This window comes from Papaver somniferum, chromosome 11 (genome assembly GCF_003573695.1).
Source record: "Papaver somniferum cultivar HN1 chromosome 11, ASM357369v1, whole genome shotgun sequence".
Taxonomy (NCBI): Eukaryota; Viridiplantae; Streptophyta; class Magnoliopsida; order Ranunculales; family Papaveraceae; genus Papaver; species Papaver somniferum.
Window position 1 is genome coordinate 136,070,358 of NC_039368.1, and position 18,274 is coordinate 136,088,631.

The following is an 18,274-nucleotide window of genomic DNA, read 5'->3' on the forward strand; positions in this document are numbered from 1 at the left end:
GATGTTGAACAAAATTTAGAAAACTAAGAACCAAAATTGACAATTTCAATAACCTACCATGTCCACTTTCACTCTACTTACCCCCCTACCAATTAACATCTGCATCTGAATACCCAGAGAATGAAAAGCTGAAATGAGACAGAAAAACAGAGAAAAAAAAATGGAATTGAAGTTTTCTTTTTTCGTATCTAAATTAGTGATTGCGAGCACAACTATCAGCCATCTTAATCAGGTAAAACAGTGGAAGGAGATGATTGAATTACATATGAGCCTTTAATACAAGATAAACATTTACAATGATTAGTTGAACTGCATCTAGGAAATTGGAGATGTTAAGCTCCAAATGACTGGTTCCCTTTCTTAGTATTTTTACCACAGCAGCAAGCAACAAGAATAATCGTTCAACCATAGCGCTACCAACTCAGTAATAAAAATTGCTAGGTTTCCTGACGGAGTTGAAATTGGTTCTCGGCATCCTTTCATTACAGTTTACCAAGTGGGGACTCATCGGAATGCTCATCCACAAGCCAGAGTCCAAAATCACGGAAACGCTGTATTTTCTTCTCAAAGCCGACAATATAATTGTTATGGATGATAGCATGTTTTCCTTTGGTGTCTTCCACCCAAGTCTTGTTCTTGAAATATAATCCTCCTGAAGGAAATGCTGCCTGGGGTAGCAGATACAGATCCACCTGCGAAGCAAAAACGTATAAAAACATTATACAAACTGTTTTGTTGAACATAACCTGGTCAAGTGCACTTTCATATGCCTATTATTCTGAAAAATCCAACGTAAAGAATGAAAGACGAGCTACCTGTCCAGCAGTTTTATTCAAAGCCCAATTGAACCCAGGTTGGTCATTTGCCTTTGCTTTCTTGGACCATGGCTGATCTTGAAGTTCTTCGATCCATTTCTTCATAACTAATTTGGCTCCAGGGGTTGGCCTGAGGAAAATCATGCAGCTACAAATGTATGTACGCCCCTTCTTGCCAGGGGGTGGCAGAGCATTAGAGTGATCCAGCGGTTTGATCTATTCATTCCAAAATGAGAAATATGTCAACGATTATGTAACAATTTAAGAGTTATGCAACAGAATAAGTGTTATTGATAACAGAAGATCCATCACAAGAGATAAGTTTGTGTTCATACTGCGGTCATGTCATCAGTGAAGTATACATCATGTTTCCCTTTAAGATATGTAAAGGGGTCTGCCAACCAGACCATATCAACGTCGTTGTACATGACATTATACCCAAGCTCCAAAATATGCAGAAGATGCCGAGGTCTGCGTGATGTAAAATTGAAAAAGCCCTGTCAAATTGGACAATTACACGAAAATAAGAGAAATGGTACATCAATATGTGCACATCACGAAGAGTAAAATAAACATACCACAGTAAACAAATTTATATGGCTTCCAAACACAATTTCAGGGACAAGAACAAAGCTTCGCATCGAATTAAGTGGAATTCAAAATCACACCTAAATTAGATGAAAGTATGAAACTGAACCCCGGCATATTCATCTATGTTTCCAGTAATCAAACAATAAGCTGCCTACAGCTAATATGAAGAGACAGAAGAAACCCAATATCAGCGACATTCTGAGAGACTAAAATCAGCTTCTATATGCTTAATATTGAGGTTTTCAAGTTACGAATTTGTAGAATGGATTGAAAGTAAACAAGATGAAACTCAACACTTTTCATTTCTTTTCTTTATAGTGATGGCTCTTTGGGTCACCTAAACTTGGTCTCTATTACTTTCTGTTTTCAACATTTTCTGTTTTGCTCTTACCAAAAACACAACAAGCATAACATACATTCATTACAATGTACATAAATCCTAACACAAGCAGACAAGGCAAATACATTATAACACACAACGAAGTCACCAGGTTTGCTAAACGTTCAAAATCAAAACTACCAATGAGTGAATGGAAACAATACTTATTAGTTTTCTCCAGTGACTGTGATTTGAGTCATATGACATCTAGTGTGTAAGTTTCTCTGTATTGGCACAAACAAATAACCAATTAAAACATAGCAACTAAACTTCACTATCTGATAACTTACTGAAAACCCACACCTCAAAATCAAATTCACGACTCAAACTACATACCTGATACCCAAATTTATCAAACTAAACCTGAACCGATTCAATTCTGTTTCCAATTATCATACATAAGCTGCCTACAACTAATATGAAGAGAAAGGAGAAACCCAATATTAGGGACAATCTGAACAAGTAAGACCTAAGCTTTTAGATGCTTACTATTGAGGGGAAACATTGTATCCGCACATCGTATTGCAGTTCAAAACAGAATTTGAGAGTGAACCACACAATATTCAACATTTCTTCATTTCTTTTCTTTTCTAGTGATGGGTGTTTGGGTTACTTAAACTGGTCCCTAATACTCTGTCTATGTTTTCAACATTTTCTATTATCCTCTTACACAATACAGAACAAGCATAAGATACATTCATTTACAACGTACATAAATCCTAACACAGACAAACAAGGCAAGGCAGATTAATGTTATTCCCGGTGAAGATAGCTAAACGTTCAAATTCTGAACCTTAGTCACCAGATTCGCTCGTGGTCATCACAAATATCCCTGAAATTCGCGAATTTGCGCACCTCAGTGAAATTCGTGTTCGGAGCACGCTCCTCACAAGGGAGAATCGCGCTCCCAACATGGGAGGAGTGTTTCACTTATTACCTAAGAAATTTCCAAGTTTAAAAATTATAACTTCCCATTTTTGTATTTACAAAACAATAATTGACCCACTGCTTCTACAGCCACAAACTATCTTTACATTCACTGGTTGTCTCTCACTTTAGGAGATCAGAATGGCTGAATAGTGGTGTTTGTATTTGATTAAGTTTGTGGTTACAAATTTATAAATTCCACAGAGGACCACTCCATAAGATAGCTTACACTCGCTCTTAGTTGCACAAATTCAGATGGCGTTAGGAATCGTAAGAGTTTCACTTTTAGACATCAGCTCATTCTTAATTCATCAAATATAAACCAAACCAAACCAAATCCAGGTCAGAGACAACAGAATCAACAGGGAAAATAAGAAACAATCAACAGGGAAAATAAGAAACCAAACTGCAGGTCAGGTCTATATCAGCTAGCCTGCTAAGACAAGCACAAGAGTGGTTAATCACCAACTGTTTTACATACTTATCATAAAACTAGCCTGGTTTCATACATACCATGTCTATTCTAAATCAATTCTTCGTCATAATCATACATTATTGGAGCATATAAATAACTGGACAACACAATACAACGGATATCCTGACACAAATGAACAAGGAGGATCATTATGATTTGCAATGAAGTCACCAGCTTCATATCTAACTAAACTCACCCATCTTGATCTCTCCTATTCGAACTTTGCAGCATCAATTTCAACACAATTCAGTAATCTAACATTTCTACATTACCTTGACCTATCATGCTATATGTCGACTGTAGTAAATATTTGGGGCTCTTGCTTGAAATTAACATCTACAAAATGGGTTAGAGGTTTAGCAAATCTCGCGGAATTAAAGTTGACAGGTATTGGTTTATTTGAAGCCACATCTTCATCAGAAGATTATTTTTCCGAACTTATTTCATATCTTTGGAATCTTAGGGATCTCGAGATCTCTAGTTGCAATATATCCGGGCCTAGTATTCCCAATCCATCAGTCCACAATCTTTCCCGTCTGTCCACTCTCAAAATAAACGACAACGATTTTTTCTATTCCTCAATCCCATTACAATTTGCTAATTTAACTTCACTTTCTGTTCTTGACTTGTCTTCTAGTCTCAAAATAAACGACAACGATTTTTTCTATTCCTCAATCCCATTACAATTTGCTAATTTAACTTCACTTTCTGTTCTTAACTTGTCTTCTAGTCGTGTTCATGGTTCAATTCACCTGAATTTAAAGTGCTTGATGTAAGTGAAACAAATCTTGATCCAAGTCAACTAACTAGGATGTTTGAACAACCATGGCCTAAACTACAAACACTTGAGATATCCGGAACTCAATTAACCGAATCCATTCCAAGTTAGTCAGTCTTTCTGCTGCACAATGTTCAATTCAAGGATCTTTACCATCTTCTATCATTTTCCCACTAGACTAGAGTTCACAATGCATCAGTTGGAACCAATCTACCATTTTATAGGCACTTTAAATTCAAACCAAACACTGAAATGGAAACAACCCCAAAAAACTAGACTAGTCGACCTAAATAAATTTCTACATACCCCGCAGAAAGATCATATCCACACTAGTTTCTACTAAAAAAAATAAATAGAACGCAGATTGGTTATGAAACTGAGGAGACCGAAATTTTTGTAAATTACCAGAACGCAGGGTTTCCGTTAGGCCACATAAGGTTGGTGAAGGCTTCAACCTGATCAAGGTTGGGTGCATCATATACACCCAGACATTCATACAAGGGGAGCTCTTTAACCTTTCCTATGTAACCATGGTAAGGTTTAGAACCAACATTTTTCTCTTTAGTCTCATCTGGAAGATTAAACAGCAGCATATGGAGAGGACACGTTAGAAATATTAAAGAGGTGATTTAATAGTAATTTAATACAACCGACCTGTTTCCACTATCCATCTAACTTTCCATTTTTAAACTCAAACCAAAGAATCCACCTAAAGAAGTTATCTTCTCTTGGGCACTTTCCTTTCCACTCTACAGATTTCATTCCCCAGAAACCTTAACAATCAAACAGAGTGGTTCAGCTCAGGGTCAGCTCATACATTGAAGATTTGGGCTTCATACATCATTTCTAAAAAGAAACTTCACATATTCAGCAGTGGGAGATCAGTAAGTGTTTTCTTTACAATCTGAATGACTAGAACTAAACCTAAGCTTCTAGATGCTCACTATTGAGGGCAATGTATCCACAGATCATATTGCAATTTGAAACAAAATTAGAGAGTGAAAGAGACAATAATTAATACTTCCTCATTTCTTTTCTTTCATAGCGATGAGTGTTTGGGTCACCTAAACTTGGTCTCTACTACTGTATGTTATCAAAATTTTCTGTTTACCTCTTTCAAGAACAAACATAGCATTCATTCATTACAAATGTACATAAATCCTACCACAATGAGGCAGATCATCATAATTCACAAATGAAGTCACCAGGTTCGCTAAACATTCAATTTCCGAACTAACTACAATGAGTGAATTAAAATCAAACTTAACAGTTTCCTCTATGTTTTCCAATTTCTTTGTGGCACAAGCTCAACCCCACGACTCCCAATACAATTACCAAACAACAACACAATTCAGATTCAGCAACTAAACTTCACTATCTAATAACTACAAAAAATCAAAATTCGCTTGAAACCCGCATCTCAAAACCAAATTTCACAACCAAAAAAACATACCTGAGACCCAAATTTATGAGCAGATTGCAAATCAGGAGCAGGAGGAATAAGAACAGCATGACCAGGCCATCTCTGATTAACTAAAAACAAAGTCTTATAATCTTCAGCAATCACCAACACTTTCTCTTGATGTTTAAACCTACTTATACTAATCAACCAATTACTCAAAAATGGCAAATAAGGTGAACTCACAGCACAAACAATCACAGTCCCAGTCACACTTCCGTTTCTACCCCCACCAACAAAATTCACAGCTTCAGATAATGTATAATCCTTCCACTTAGACACAGAACCCCCTCTTGAAAAAAGACCACTGGGCATTAGAGTATCATTCATCCATGGATTTAAGAATACACCAAAAACGAGTATCAATGTGAGGAGTATGAATAAACCAGTTGGGGTGAAGAATGAAATAATAGATCTGGGTTGGGCATTTGATGATGATTTTGGTGAGATTGGGGTTTCATTTGTTTGCTGAGTCTGTTGTTGTCGTTTATACAAGGAAGAAGAAGCCATTGTTGTTGCAGAGTAAGAAGAATTGAAGTGTGATTAAGAACTAACCAATTAGGACTTATGTAATTTGATTTCCATGGAGTTGAATTGGGAAATGGTAGAAGAAATTAGGGTTCTTGATAGAGAGAGATCGAGATCTGATGTGGGAATCGAATGACAGAGAAAAACTGAGCTTTGTTTTGTCGGTTTGGTGAAGAAAACTGAGGAAGAAAGGATTTATCAAGTTTGGGCGGGCCGAGTGATGGGACTGAATGTCGATGGATCTAATAAGAAAAGCCCGTGGAAGGCCCAAAGTCCCGTTCAAGGGGGTATATAAACCCTACAAAATTTCACCCGATTTCAGAGTAGCGAGAATGGCGACGGAAGAAACAAGAGCAAGATTGAATGATTTGAGGATTTCAGAAAAATCAACCAAAAATGGAAAAGAAGAATCAACCGAAGGTGTTGTTCCAAACAAAATCGAAGCAGCAGGAAGGAAATATTGCTGTGCTAAATGCTACCACTCATATGGACGAGTAACTCATGTTGCTATGAAATAAATAATCTTGGTTTTTGTTGGATTAGTTTAAGATTTATCCCAGTTTTGAGTTTGATTATTTTTTGACTCAGAAAAAAATAATTATTTTTTGAGTTTAATTATGGAATTCTAGCTTTAATCATTCAGCTGTTGTCAAATTTTTTTCACTTGTAAGGTGATTGCATATGTTGGAGGTTCTAGTTTGAGAACATGAATTTTTTGCTGATTACATCTGAGAAACTAGAATTTATATGTTTTTCTGATGAACCAGCCCAATGCTGTTGTGTCTGGTGGGAAGGGCCTGGAGCACCAACTATATTACACTTGTCGTTTTCCAGGGTAACCTACTTCCATTCCTTTGAATATTAGCTAATGATATGAGTTTACAATCTTTTTTACTCCCATGTTTTGTTTGTGTTCAACTTTACAGGATCAATTCGTATCGCGTGGAAGCTGGAATGTTAGATCAGTCCTTATTTATCAGGAAGTTCAATACTGTCTGCAATTTTTGTGATGAAGTAGTTGGATGGCACTTGGTAAGTATCTATTAGCCTCTACCTCAGGCCAACTAACTAGTTTAAATGTGTACATATACCTCCTTGCTTCGATAAGTTGTCCATCTGAGAACTGCAGCATTCTGCAATCCCTCGCCGATAGCCTCCCTTGCAGCCCAGCTTTCCACTTGTTTTAATACCACCGCATCTGCCCTGGGCAATATGACTATTTTAAAGTGCATTTATACATAGTGGTGTCATCTGTTTGTCAACTAAGTCCACAACCCTTGTCTTTGTCACAAAATCAGTTGAACTTATTTTGCATCTTAACTTTTCAGACGGCCAAACCCAAAAGTGATGATATGCCTACAGGAGTGTACTGGTGCGACACATTGATGGACAGGTGATTCTTTCAATATCTCATTGAAACCGAATTGTATTCTTACACCTCTGCTAGTGCATGTGATGTGATGTAGCTCTGGCCCATCACTGAGGTGTTTTGCAGCACGGATATTATGAGATGTACCGCTGACATGCATGTACTGTGTAATTGTGTGAGCAGGGAAAAGGTGGTTCTGTTAGATGAAGAAGAGAATGAAGTAGCAAGAGATTTTAATGTTGAGTCTGAGCTACCGAGCATTAACTACTTGAAGGCAAAGAAGGCGAAGAAAGTGTTGGCTCCGGGAATAACACTCACAAGGCCACGTAAATTTCCCAAATATAAACACTAATTACACGAGTGCTTGTTTAATGATAAGCAGTTGTGGTTGGTTTGTATGAATGACTATCAAAGGAGAATATCTCATTTTGTGCCTGATCATTGGTGTGTGATTCAAGTTATCTCTTTTTCGTACTTCCCGACAAGTCTGACAACTCTAATATGATTAGAATAACAACAATAACAAAAAATTGGAGAGGGATATTTTGCTTTCCGTTCCATTGTTCATCTTGGTTTTGGAACTTAAGCAAATTTTTGAAAACTAACAATTATGACCTACCATGCGCAGTTTTTATTTTTATTTTTATTTTTTTAAACAAAATTATTTCATTCAAACTTAACTCAAATTGTTTGTGTTATAGACATTTGCAGAAGATAAACTTGTTAAAGCTACAACAGCAGATTCCCTTGAACAATATTAGACAGTTCAACTAAAAGAGATTGTTTGATAACATGTGTTACATCAATTCTTTTGCAAGAAAATCATCAGACGTATTACAGTCATCAACCTTTTTACCTCATCTAGTAAACATGCCAAGAGACTGAGGAATTCTTCCTATTCAGATTGTCCATTTTTGAAGTCTCCTTTTAAAGAGAAATTTGTGAAGGCCTTCTCCCGCACCCATTTCGCAGCGGGAAAAATATCGTTTGGTCCTTTTTTAGGTGGTCCCATATCTGTTTAGTCCTTTGGAAAAAGTACCCTTCGGCGTTAATTTTTACTTATTTTCTTGTACCAGTTCATTCGTTTAGATAAACTCCTATTAATTTCTACTTATTTTTTCGAAAAACATATAAACCAGAGTTCATTCCAGAAATCAACTCTATATAAAAAGCAACGCTGCTACTTGAACACTGAATGAATGCCTGACTTCATTGCAAATACAACACTCTGGTAATAAATAAATATCCCTACCAAAAATTTTGGTAGGAAAAAGGTTTGATACCAAGGTCATGATTAGAGCTGGAAAACAAGCCGAAACCCGCGGGTTAATCCGTGCCCGGACCGTGAAAACCCGAACCCGGACTGGCTGGTTTCTAAACAAGTCGGGTTCGGGTTGGAGAAATGGTGACCCGTCGAGAAACGGGTTAACCCGGACCGCACCGTGAAACCACGGGTTAACCCGTTAACCCGCACTTCATACGTGTCGCCTCTCCTTCTGGGTTAATCGACCGAGAGGATAAACTCTCATTTATATTTTCTTCTTCTTCTCGTTTCTTTCTTCTTCTCTTCTTTCTGTTTTTCACCTATGGTGAATTCTTGTGAGGGCTCTGAGGTGGTGAGGTTGGGATAATTAGACAAGAGTCATGGGTTGTTGATGGAGGTGGTGTTGTTCTTGGCTGAACAAGGAGAGAAGAGGAAATATTAAATCAGTGAAGATATGAATTAGAGTTTATAGAGTTGGATGATGTTATGAAGATTTAGAAGATAAATTATGAAGTTATTGTTGTTGAAGATTCGTGAGTAGTTTTTTAATTTAAGCCTTGAAGTTGATTCAGTGACGAATCATTGAAGAATCAATAGTTAGGGTTTTCTGTAATTGATCGAGAATTCAATTAAAGGTGAATAAGGAGAAGATAGAAGATGAGTTTGTTTTTGATTGGTATTTGATGTAAATGGTGGAGTTATCCTGAAAAATTGATTAAGAAATTGCAGATTTAGGGTTCCTCATGTTCTTCCCCAATTTATGAATTAGAGTTTCTGAGGGTTGCTGATTATGAGACTCAGATCGAGACAGAAGAAGGGTAGAGTTGGTTTTGGTAGATGGTGGTGATCTTGAGATGAATTCTGAGTCAGGTCAGAGTAAGAAGAATCTAATTCAATTGCTTGAGTTGGATTGGTTTGAGGTAATTATCTTCTCAATCGAATTAGTAAAGTTATTTATGTATGTTGTCGAGACTATGTGGTTGTTGATGAACCAGGATTTGAGATGAGTATTTAAGATATTGTATATATGTTGAACTGATACTTGGATGTGCATGTTGTTTTGTTGAACTGCAGTTATTAGCGCAGAACTGAAGTGAGTTAGTATTAGTAATATGCCTGGTGTGATCGAATTACTAGTAGTATTGTTGAATGAGGTATGCCTTTGTTTGTTGATAATTCTAATTGAAGTATATATGGTCCTGTGGATGTAATTGCAGTTGTTGATGATAATTCCAATTGAAGTATATATTCTAATTGAAATTGATTTTCATCTCTGTTTTTATTTCTTTAAAGAGTGAAAGATGATTTTGTTAAATGTGATTGTTCTTGTTTGGAAAAAGGAGAGAAATAGAGAGCTATTGATGGCAGTAAGAGTTGGTGACTAAAATGGAAAGGTTCGTGCTTGGAGGGTGGTTGAAAAATTGTCTCAACAAAATCCCTTGTGATTTGAAGGAGCTAATGCACAGATTCTTCTGCAACATTTTTGTAGTATGTTTTAACTGGCAGTACTCAGTTCTTCTAGCCATCACGGGGGTTGAACATCTAAAATGGTATTGCACTCTGAATTTTATTATCTAGTTTTGTGACTAAATGGTGTCATTTCTAAATTATTTCTGAATTTTAATGCGACACTTATATTGACAGTAAGCATGCATTGTCTAAATTGGTACCTAGTGTATACTGGCTTTAATGGATGTAGCGGTGTACCTATATCTACTTTGTCTATCACTTAAAATAAACGAGATTCTGTCTACTCACTGAATGACTCACATGCATAATCGTGTTCTCTCTCTCTGTATCCTCCTATTTGTGGCTATCCTGCTGCCAATTGAAGTAATGGAGTGTATTTGTGGTGGTTATGTAATTGTTGTCTTAATTCATAATTGAAGTATATATGGTCCTGTGGATGTTGATAATTCTAGGAACTTTAGATGATAAATGAATTGAGTTATTATGGATGTGAAGTACTTGTAGAAGGGAAGATGGTGTCATTTCTGGATATTGAATGAGTTGGATTTGATGACAGTGGAAGGAGATTATAGTGGCAATGGTCTTTTAAAGTGAATGGAGTTAGAGTTGTTCTGGTGTTGCATAAGAGATTTGATGCATGTGTGTTGGAACTAATATTGAACTGCAGACAGTGGTACTGAACAAAGTAAATGGATTAAGGGTGTTGCATAAACGGATTAACCCGTGAACCCGCAGGTTTAACCCGTCACGGGTGCGGGTTGAAGAAATGACAACCCGAAAAGAATACCAATCCGCGGATTTTGACCCGTGATAACCCGAACCCGTATAACCCATAACAAGCCAGACTCGACCCGCCCGTTTGACAGCTCTAGTCATGATGTATTCATCACAGCAGGAGGCCCGGGTTAAATAATGAAAACAAAATAAACGTTGACTGTTACTGTACATTGATATGATGGCACCATGCCTTGTTTGACTTCCCATCACTGACAAAAAGCGCTTTAATTTGGACAATTCTCTCTTTCGCACAAAAAGTTTGAAAACCAGCTCATTTGCTTGCAGGCTGATGGTTTTTCTCTGTATAGATAAAAGTTAGAGGAAGCATAATACATTGAGGTCCTAGTTACTTAAAGAGTGAGAATATAATATCTCTAGTTTCTGGGCTTCTAGCTGCACCATCAACTTCTGATATGCTTATAGCGCGTTTGGCTGCAAAACTGTCTCCAACGTTTTTGCTTCTGGAAGTCGTTTTGAAATATTGTTGCCAAATTAATTTCTGATTTTTTGATTTTTAGAAGCCAAAAAGCAACTTCTAAGTGTACGTCAGATAGAATAACCTTCTAAATTTTATGGCAATTTTATTCTAATATACTAGTCGCAGAACCAAAAATTCAGCCTTCCGATCAGGTCCAGAGTTGGGCGTAAGCTACATGAATTTACTAAGCAGCTACAAAATTTTGCATATTCTAGACTTCCACAATTTGCCAATTATTTTTTCTTTGATTGATTAAATATTTGGTACTAACGAGTTTCAAATTAAAGTCGCTTGTATCATCGCCCAGTGTCTTTACCACTGTACTACGGTGATGTTGGCATCTTACCAATTTTCATCACTATAGAATAGGTAAAGTGGCAAAATCTAATGGGAAAGTAAGAAAATTTACACATTTACCTATCGAGATCAGTTCCCTACTTAGCGGTGAAGACTTTACCACTCGATAGAGCGACTCAGTATTTTATAACGGCATTTGATGCCCACTCTGGTAAAAACTAGACCATTTAATTTTTAACTTGCTTTTATAATGGTGGACACCCTTATCTGCCCGTCTGCCAGGGTTGGAGAACATTTTGCTGGTGCACAACTCAATTATTTTCTAATGTAGCTACATCACAACTAACTATTGGAAAATACGAAAGGCATTTAATCAACAAAATTCACTCGATTGTTTTTACTTACAAAGAGCAATTCCTATGGACTCATCAAAACAAGGATTTGTTTATTTTGATCCCATTATGGACTCAACAAACATGAAAAACGGATGAACAAACTAACAAACGGATTTGTTGGTTTGTTGAGTGAGTTGGAAGAAGAGACGCGCGTGTGATGGAAGGCCGCGCGATCGTGGAACACTCGATGGCGGTTGTACCAAAAACGTGCGGAGCATCCTTACACTCCCGCGGCTCTTCCTCACACCCCCGCGACTCTTCCACTCCGACCAAGTACAACACCCGATTTCTTTACTACTTTTTTTATCATATTTTATCTCATTTTATCCTATTTTATCTCACTTCATCCTATTTTATGTCACCTAAATATTATATTTTATATTTATCCTACAAAATAGTTTATATCAAAAAGAAATATTAATGTGTCCTGGAAACCAAATATTCATTTCGCTCTAGTTTTCCATGATGAAAAATGAAGTTTTTTTGTCCACGTGGCTCAACAAAAAAACATAGGCCTTTGTTGATTGCCAAAGAAATTTCCCTAAGCTTTTTAGGTTTTTAGCAAGTATTATCATATTAAAGAAATGATTAAAAAAATCAGCAAATATGATATCTCCAATTGTTGGTTGTGAACCTTGTGATGTTGCGACTAGGGCTGCACAAGATCCGCCCGTCCCCTAAAATTCGTGGGTTTTTTTCCAAACCTGCCCGCTGTGGGTGCGGGGTTGGTTATGAAAAAAAAGATCGTTGTTTATGGGTGCGAGGTTGGTTTTAGCTTATACCCGCCCATATCCTTCTATAAAACCCGCAAATTATATACCATTAGATAGAACTAATCCTAGCCGTCCATTATGAACTAATCCTGACGTGCAGTCTTGGAACTATGCAGGTCCATCGACTAGACCAACTAAGATTCACCGTTCTGTTCATCGTTGTATTTTGCTCCGTAGCCTCCAAAATGGATTTAAGGGTCGTAGGATGTAGGATATCCTCATTGAATTGCAACTGCTGAACATTAGCAAAATCTAGGCTGTAAACTCTTATTTTCTTGTCAATTCGATCCAACATTCTTTTTCCTTTTCATTTTAGGCTACGTGTAGTGTTCATCATTTGTGTGGGGAAAAGTTTAGCAACCTGAAAAAGCATCTACATGAAAACAGTTTTAAAAGAAAACTCTGAATGCTACCTGTCACCAACTAGTATTCTGATTTGGAGTAAACAATAATCATTAGACTGTCTGTTTGTACAGATTATACATTACTATAAGAACTCTGAACTCCTTCCAAGGATTAATAATACTAATTAACTTAATTAATTAAGGTGTAATGATGTACTATAATAGTATATAATGATATCTGAATGATTATAGAATATAAAGTGGGTTCAAACCCATACCCGCCCAACCCGTAGCGGGCGGGTAATAAAACTCGTCCGCTGTTTGTGGGTGCGGAGTTGGTTATGCAAAAAAAGAACCCGCAGTCTATGGATGCAAGGTTGGTTTTAGCATATACCCGTCCATGTGCAGCCCTAGTTGCGACACCAAAAATGTCCGAGCAAAATAATTTCTCATGCGTGAGCAAAATTTGCCGATTCCCCATAAACAGCTGGATATTTTGAAGGAATGCGATGCGACTTGCGAAAAATCGGATGATACACAGGTGCAAACAGTCCCCCCTCTCTATACACAGGTGAGAATAGAGATACTGTGCGGACTGCTCCTAGATTTACTGGCTGCTGCAAACAGAAGTAGTCCTTTGCGATCCATACGCAATCTATCTCTCTCTACCTTTTTTATGTAAACCCTTGTGATGATATATCAATTTTCTTGTTACAAAATTACACGCAATCTTTGAAACATAAGATTTGCCAAACAATTTCGTTTGGGCTAAAGTTTATCTATCTAGGGTTCTTATTTATATTAATTCATTCAATAACCACCAAAAGAAAAGGACTAAAAACCATAATAACAATGTTGTTTAAGATGAAAAAAACATTGAATTAAGATGATTAATGTCATATTATTAATATCTTGTTGAGTGCTTTCAATGATGATAATCAAGATCAACAACCAACCAAATCAACAGTGTTTTTTCTTTTTATTTTTGTGAATAATATTATTTTGTTTTTTTAGAAAGACAGACAGCTTTCATATGTTTTCATTGTCTTAAAACTCTCTTGATTTGATCGATCCCCCACACGTTTACTATAGTTGTTAAGGATCGAGTAAGAGAGAGGAGAGCATAAACGCGGAAGCGTAAAAGACTACATTGATAATAATTTTGGTGTATCAACTTTCATGGCTCAACAACCTATTTACATTGTTCACAAACTTGACGACCACTCAAGGTACTTTCCTAACTAAGATCAAACTCTAAACATAGACACTTTCCTAATATAACTCTCACAACTTAATGTGCATATCTCCTAAATATAGACTCTCATATATTATTTCCTAATACCCTCCCTCAAGATGGAGCATGTAGATCACGAATGCCCATCTTGGACAAAAAAAATTTAACTTCGGTTTTCTTCTTTCTTCTTCTTTTTTTCACGCTTTTGCGAAAAAAAATCTTCAGACCGTAGTTTAAGGACGTTTCGGTCCCCTTCATAGTTTAAGGACATTACGGTCCCATTTTCGAAAGTTTAAGGACATTACGGTCCCATTTTCGTAGTTTTAGGACATCTCGGTCCCCTTCGGAAGTTTAAGGACGTTACGGTCCCATCTTTGTAGTTTTAGGACATTACGGTCCCCTTCGTAGTTTAAGGACATTACGGTCCCATCTTCGTAGTTTAAGGACGTTTCGGTCCTCTTCGTAGTTTAAGGACGTTTCGGTCCCAATGCAAGTTTAAGGACTTTGCGGTCCCATCTTCGTAGTTTAAGGACGTTTCGGTCCTCTTCGTGGTTTTAGAACATTTCGGTTCCATCTTCGTAGTTTAAGGACATTGCGGTCCCATATTCGTAGTTTTAGAACATTTCGGTTCCCTTCGTAGAATACTTCTTGTACTCTTTCGACAACTCATAGGATTTTAACCTACTATTGTTGTTCTTTTTCTCATCATCTCTTGGTGATTGTTTTTTTTTCACAACATGAATGTTGTTTCTTCTTCTCTTGTTCCAGTCACGCTATTGTTGCGAAACCTTCACACTTCTTTGTTTTTCAAGATTTTCTCACAATCTTTCTCTTGTTACGCTTCTGCCACAAGCAATAACTAACACAAAGTCTTCCACAGTTTGTAAGACTTCCAAGTTTCTGCCACAAACTCTTCAATCACCACTCACCTTAAGCTTCTTCAAACTCTTTAACAACTTTCTGCAACTCCTCTGACAGAACTGTCACACTTGCTTCTGTTACGCTTCTGTAACGATTCTTCTTAACTGTGACATCCTTTAGTCACACTACTTGTTCATCTGTAACAATTCTCCTTTGTAACACCCAAACTGTTACTGACTTTCAATAACATTTTTTTTTTTAAAAATCATGAAACCCTAACTCACCTGTTCCACACAAGCACACCTTAGTCTCCACTCTCCATACGAAACTTCTCTGCATTACATTAATGGCAGCAGCAGTAAAACCAATGCCATTAACTCGCTGTAACTAGCTCCATTCTTCACCACTTCTTTGTTTAATCCAAACTCGCCATTGTTAGCAGCAACGGTAGCAACCAACTCAATTCCAAAGTTCAATTACCATTAGAAGTACTCCAGCACACACTCAAGTAGTCCGTAACTGGTGTGGAATGGAAAACACACAAAAACACTTGCAAGTATACAAGGTCAAGCTTTATAATATAGGGATAAGAAAGGGATCAGTCCACAGGGAGTAGGAGTGCATAAAAGAAATTTTCCTAAGCTAGCAATGGAGACAGGGCACTATGGCAGTGAGCAAAGCAAGGTAATGTGGCAGATTCAAAGAACTAAAACAGTTAACACAACAAAGCAGTTAACACAAGATGGCAAAACAGCAAGGAACCAAGGCTGTGAGCCAAGGGCAGGGGTGAGATTGTGCACTGATTTCAGTGCACAGAGACTACAAATTGCAAGACAATAGGCGAGCAACACAGCTAAGAAATATAAACTGAATTTGAAGCAAATCAAGACTGAAAATTGTAAGTGACTGAAGAAAGGAATTGTGGCTAAGCTAACGGCTTAGAATCCACCTTGGTGTCCTAGCCAAACAATGTAGTTCTAGGTTGAAATTAAGACCCTAAGCATACAAATGGAATGGAAAGAAAATTAGCTTGCTCAACTAATGTGCTCCTAGCATTGACTGTCTTTTGACAGTACAATCAATCACAAGCACACAGATGAGCACTAATCTCTCCCATTGCTCATGAAAAACAAGCATTAAGGCTCTAACCTAGCAATTCATCATCCAACAATGCACTAAGGCTTCAACTGAGCCTTAGCTTAGTGCTACTTAGCTCATGCTCAACATGTTACAAACACAAGCATTCATCATGCAAAATAATTCAAACATAACATACACACAACAATCAACTGTTAACTGCATAAGAAGACTGAAATTGGAATTGCATAATATTTTGGTTTAATTCTCTACTGGCTAGTCCAGAGATGTCCAAATTCACAACCCTTAACACCTATTTATACAAATAAACAAAATCCCCAAAAATCAGGACCACATCAGTCCAATTAGGGTTTACCAAATATCCAAAATTAACTCACCTAACAGCTCTGATTTTACTCAATTATCTTCACCCACTCTGCTATTTCTAGTTACAATCAACAATTCCCAAAAATCTTCAATTTGTAAAATTAGGGTTTTCTGTTGTGAAATAGAAATCAAAATCGACTCACCTAATCTCTGATAACTGCTCCAAAGTGTCGACCCATACTTCAATTTCCTCTCCTGCGTCTACCCATGCTCTAATTACAACTCTATTTCAACCTATTCTACCAATTTCACATCTAGGGTTCATGAGATTGGTGAGGCGTGAAATTGGTGGAATAGAAGTCTATAGAGTTGGTGAAAGTGGTAGTGATGATGGGTTTTAGGGTTGGTAGGAGCCATGATGGCTTTGGTGGTGGATGAGGTGGTGGCACACGGAGCAGGTGGTGGTGATGGCGCTGGACATCGAGTTGCAGAAGAGAAGAAGGGGGAAGAAGAAAGAGAAGGTCGATGGGATTAGGGGTGTGTTTGTCTGAAGGGTATAGGGTTAGGTTGTTCGAGTGTGAGGCGGGCTCATCAGATTTCGATGTTAGGCGAGTGATAGGCGTTGGATCGATACATCTGAAATGCATCCAACGATAAGATGGAACATAGCCTTCAGCGACTGTCGGATGAAGAGATACAACGAAACTAACGGCGTGAGATGGAGTTAGGTGCTGTAGTGTTGGTCAGGAATTTCAGACTTTGATGCACGAAGAGGAGGCGACCAATGGATGATGATATGGATCCAATATGACGGCTAAGAATGGAGGCGGGTATGGATATAGAAAATGAGTTTGGGTAAGGGTTTTGGGCCTTGGGTATGCCAGGCCCATATCTTCTTTAAGAACAATTCTTCCTTCTTGATCTCATTCCTAGCTTTTTGGTCTTGTGCACAACATTCTTCGCGGCTTCCTTGTGTAATTCCTCCCGGCTTTTCACCGCTTTTCTGCTCTTTTCCGCTCCGCTATTCATCCAGACTTTATTTATTACCTAAAAATGCAAAATTAAGTAAGAAAAATATTTATTCTTGAAAACAATGAAAATACAGAATATGGGATAAAATGTAGAATTAATGCACAAAAGATGAGTTAAATGCCAACAAAAAGGGATAAATATATACATTATTTGGCACTCATCAAATACCCCCAAACCTGAATTTTACTTGTCCTCAATCTAGCTATCGAAGGCACAATCCTAGCACTGATAACAAAAAAAGACATGTGATAAGAGTGTAAAGTGTATCTACACATGTGTAAAGAAAGATCTGAAGTTATGACTACTAATCACCAAGAGATAGTGTTGTAGTAATTCGATTGCGGTAAATAAGGATTCGTTGCTCGGACTTGTAAAGATTTAAAAATTAAGATATATACAGAATATATGTCACAAGATCAAGAGGAGCCAGGACTCAGGATTCCAATGTGTTTCATATTCAAGTGGCTCAGAAAATAATCCTAGGCGATTATAGCTCAAAATAAAACAAGTATTAACTTTATCTTTGCCAAATTAGATTCCATAAAATATTACTTGTATATTATAAGCATGGCACATCAAGAATCCCTAGGACTAAGCATGTTCCATCAAACAAAATCACAAGTA

At 37.3% G+C, this 18,274-nt stretch overlaps 2 protein-coding genes across 2 annotated transcripts; one reads left to right on the forward strand and one right to left on the reverse strand.

The window, feature by feature from the left end:
* Positions 1-134: 134 nt before the first annotated feature.
* Positions 135-6,131, reverse strand: LOC113322199 (UDP-D-xylose:L-fucose alpha-1,3-D-xylosyltransferase MGP4-like). Its single transcript, XM_026570244.1, has 4 exons — positions 5,419-6,131; positions 1,151-1,312; positions 816-1,031; positions 135-692 (listed from the first exon to the last, which is right to left on the reverse strand). Exons 1-4 carry the CDS (start codon positions 5,932-5,934, stop codon positions 483-485), a joined length of 1,104 nt encoding a protein of 367 aa, XP_026426029.1. The 5' UTR covers positions 5,935-6,131; the 3' UTR covers positions 135-482.
* A 532-nt stretch (positions 6,132-6,663) lies between these two features.
* LOC113325250 lies at positions 6,664-8,082 on the forward strand. Its single transcript, XM_026573454.1, has 5 exons — positions 6,664-6,787; positions 6,879-6,984; positions 7,281-7,345; positions 7,505-7,595; positions 8,023-8,082. Exons 1-5 carry the CDS (start codon positions 6,711-6,713, stop codon positions 8,080-8,082), a joined length of 399 nt encoding a protein of 132 aa, XP_026429239.1. The 5' UTR covers positions 6,664-6,710.
* Positions 8,083-18,274: the final 10,192 nt, after the last annotated feature.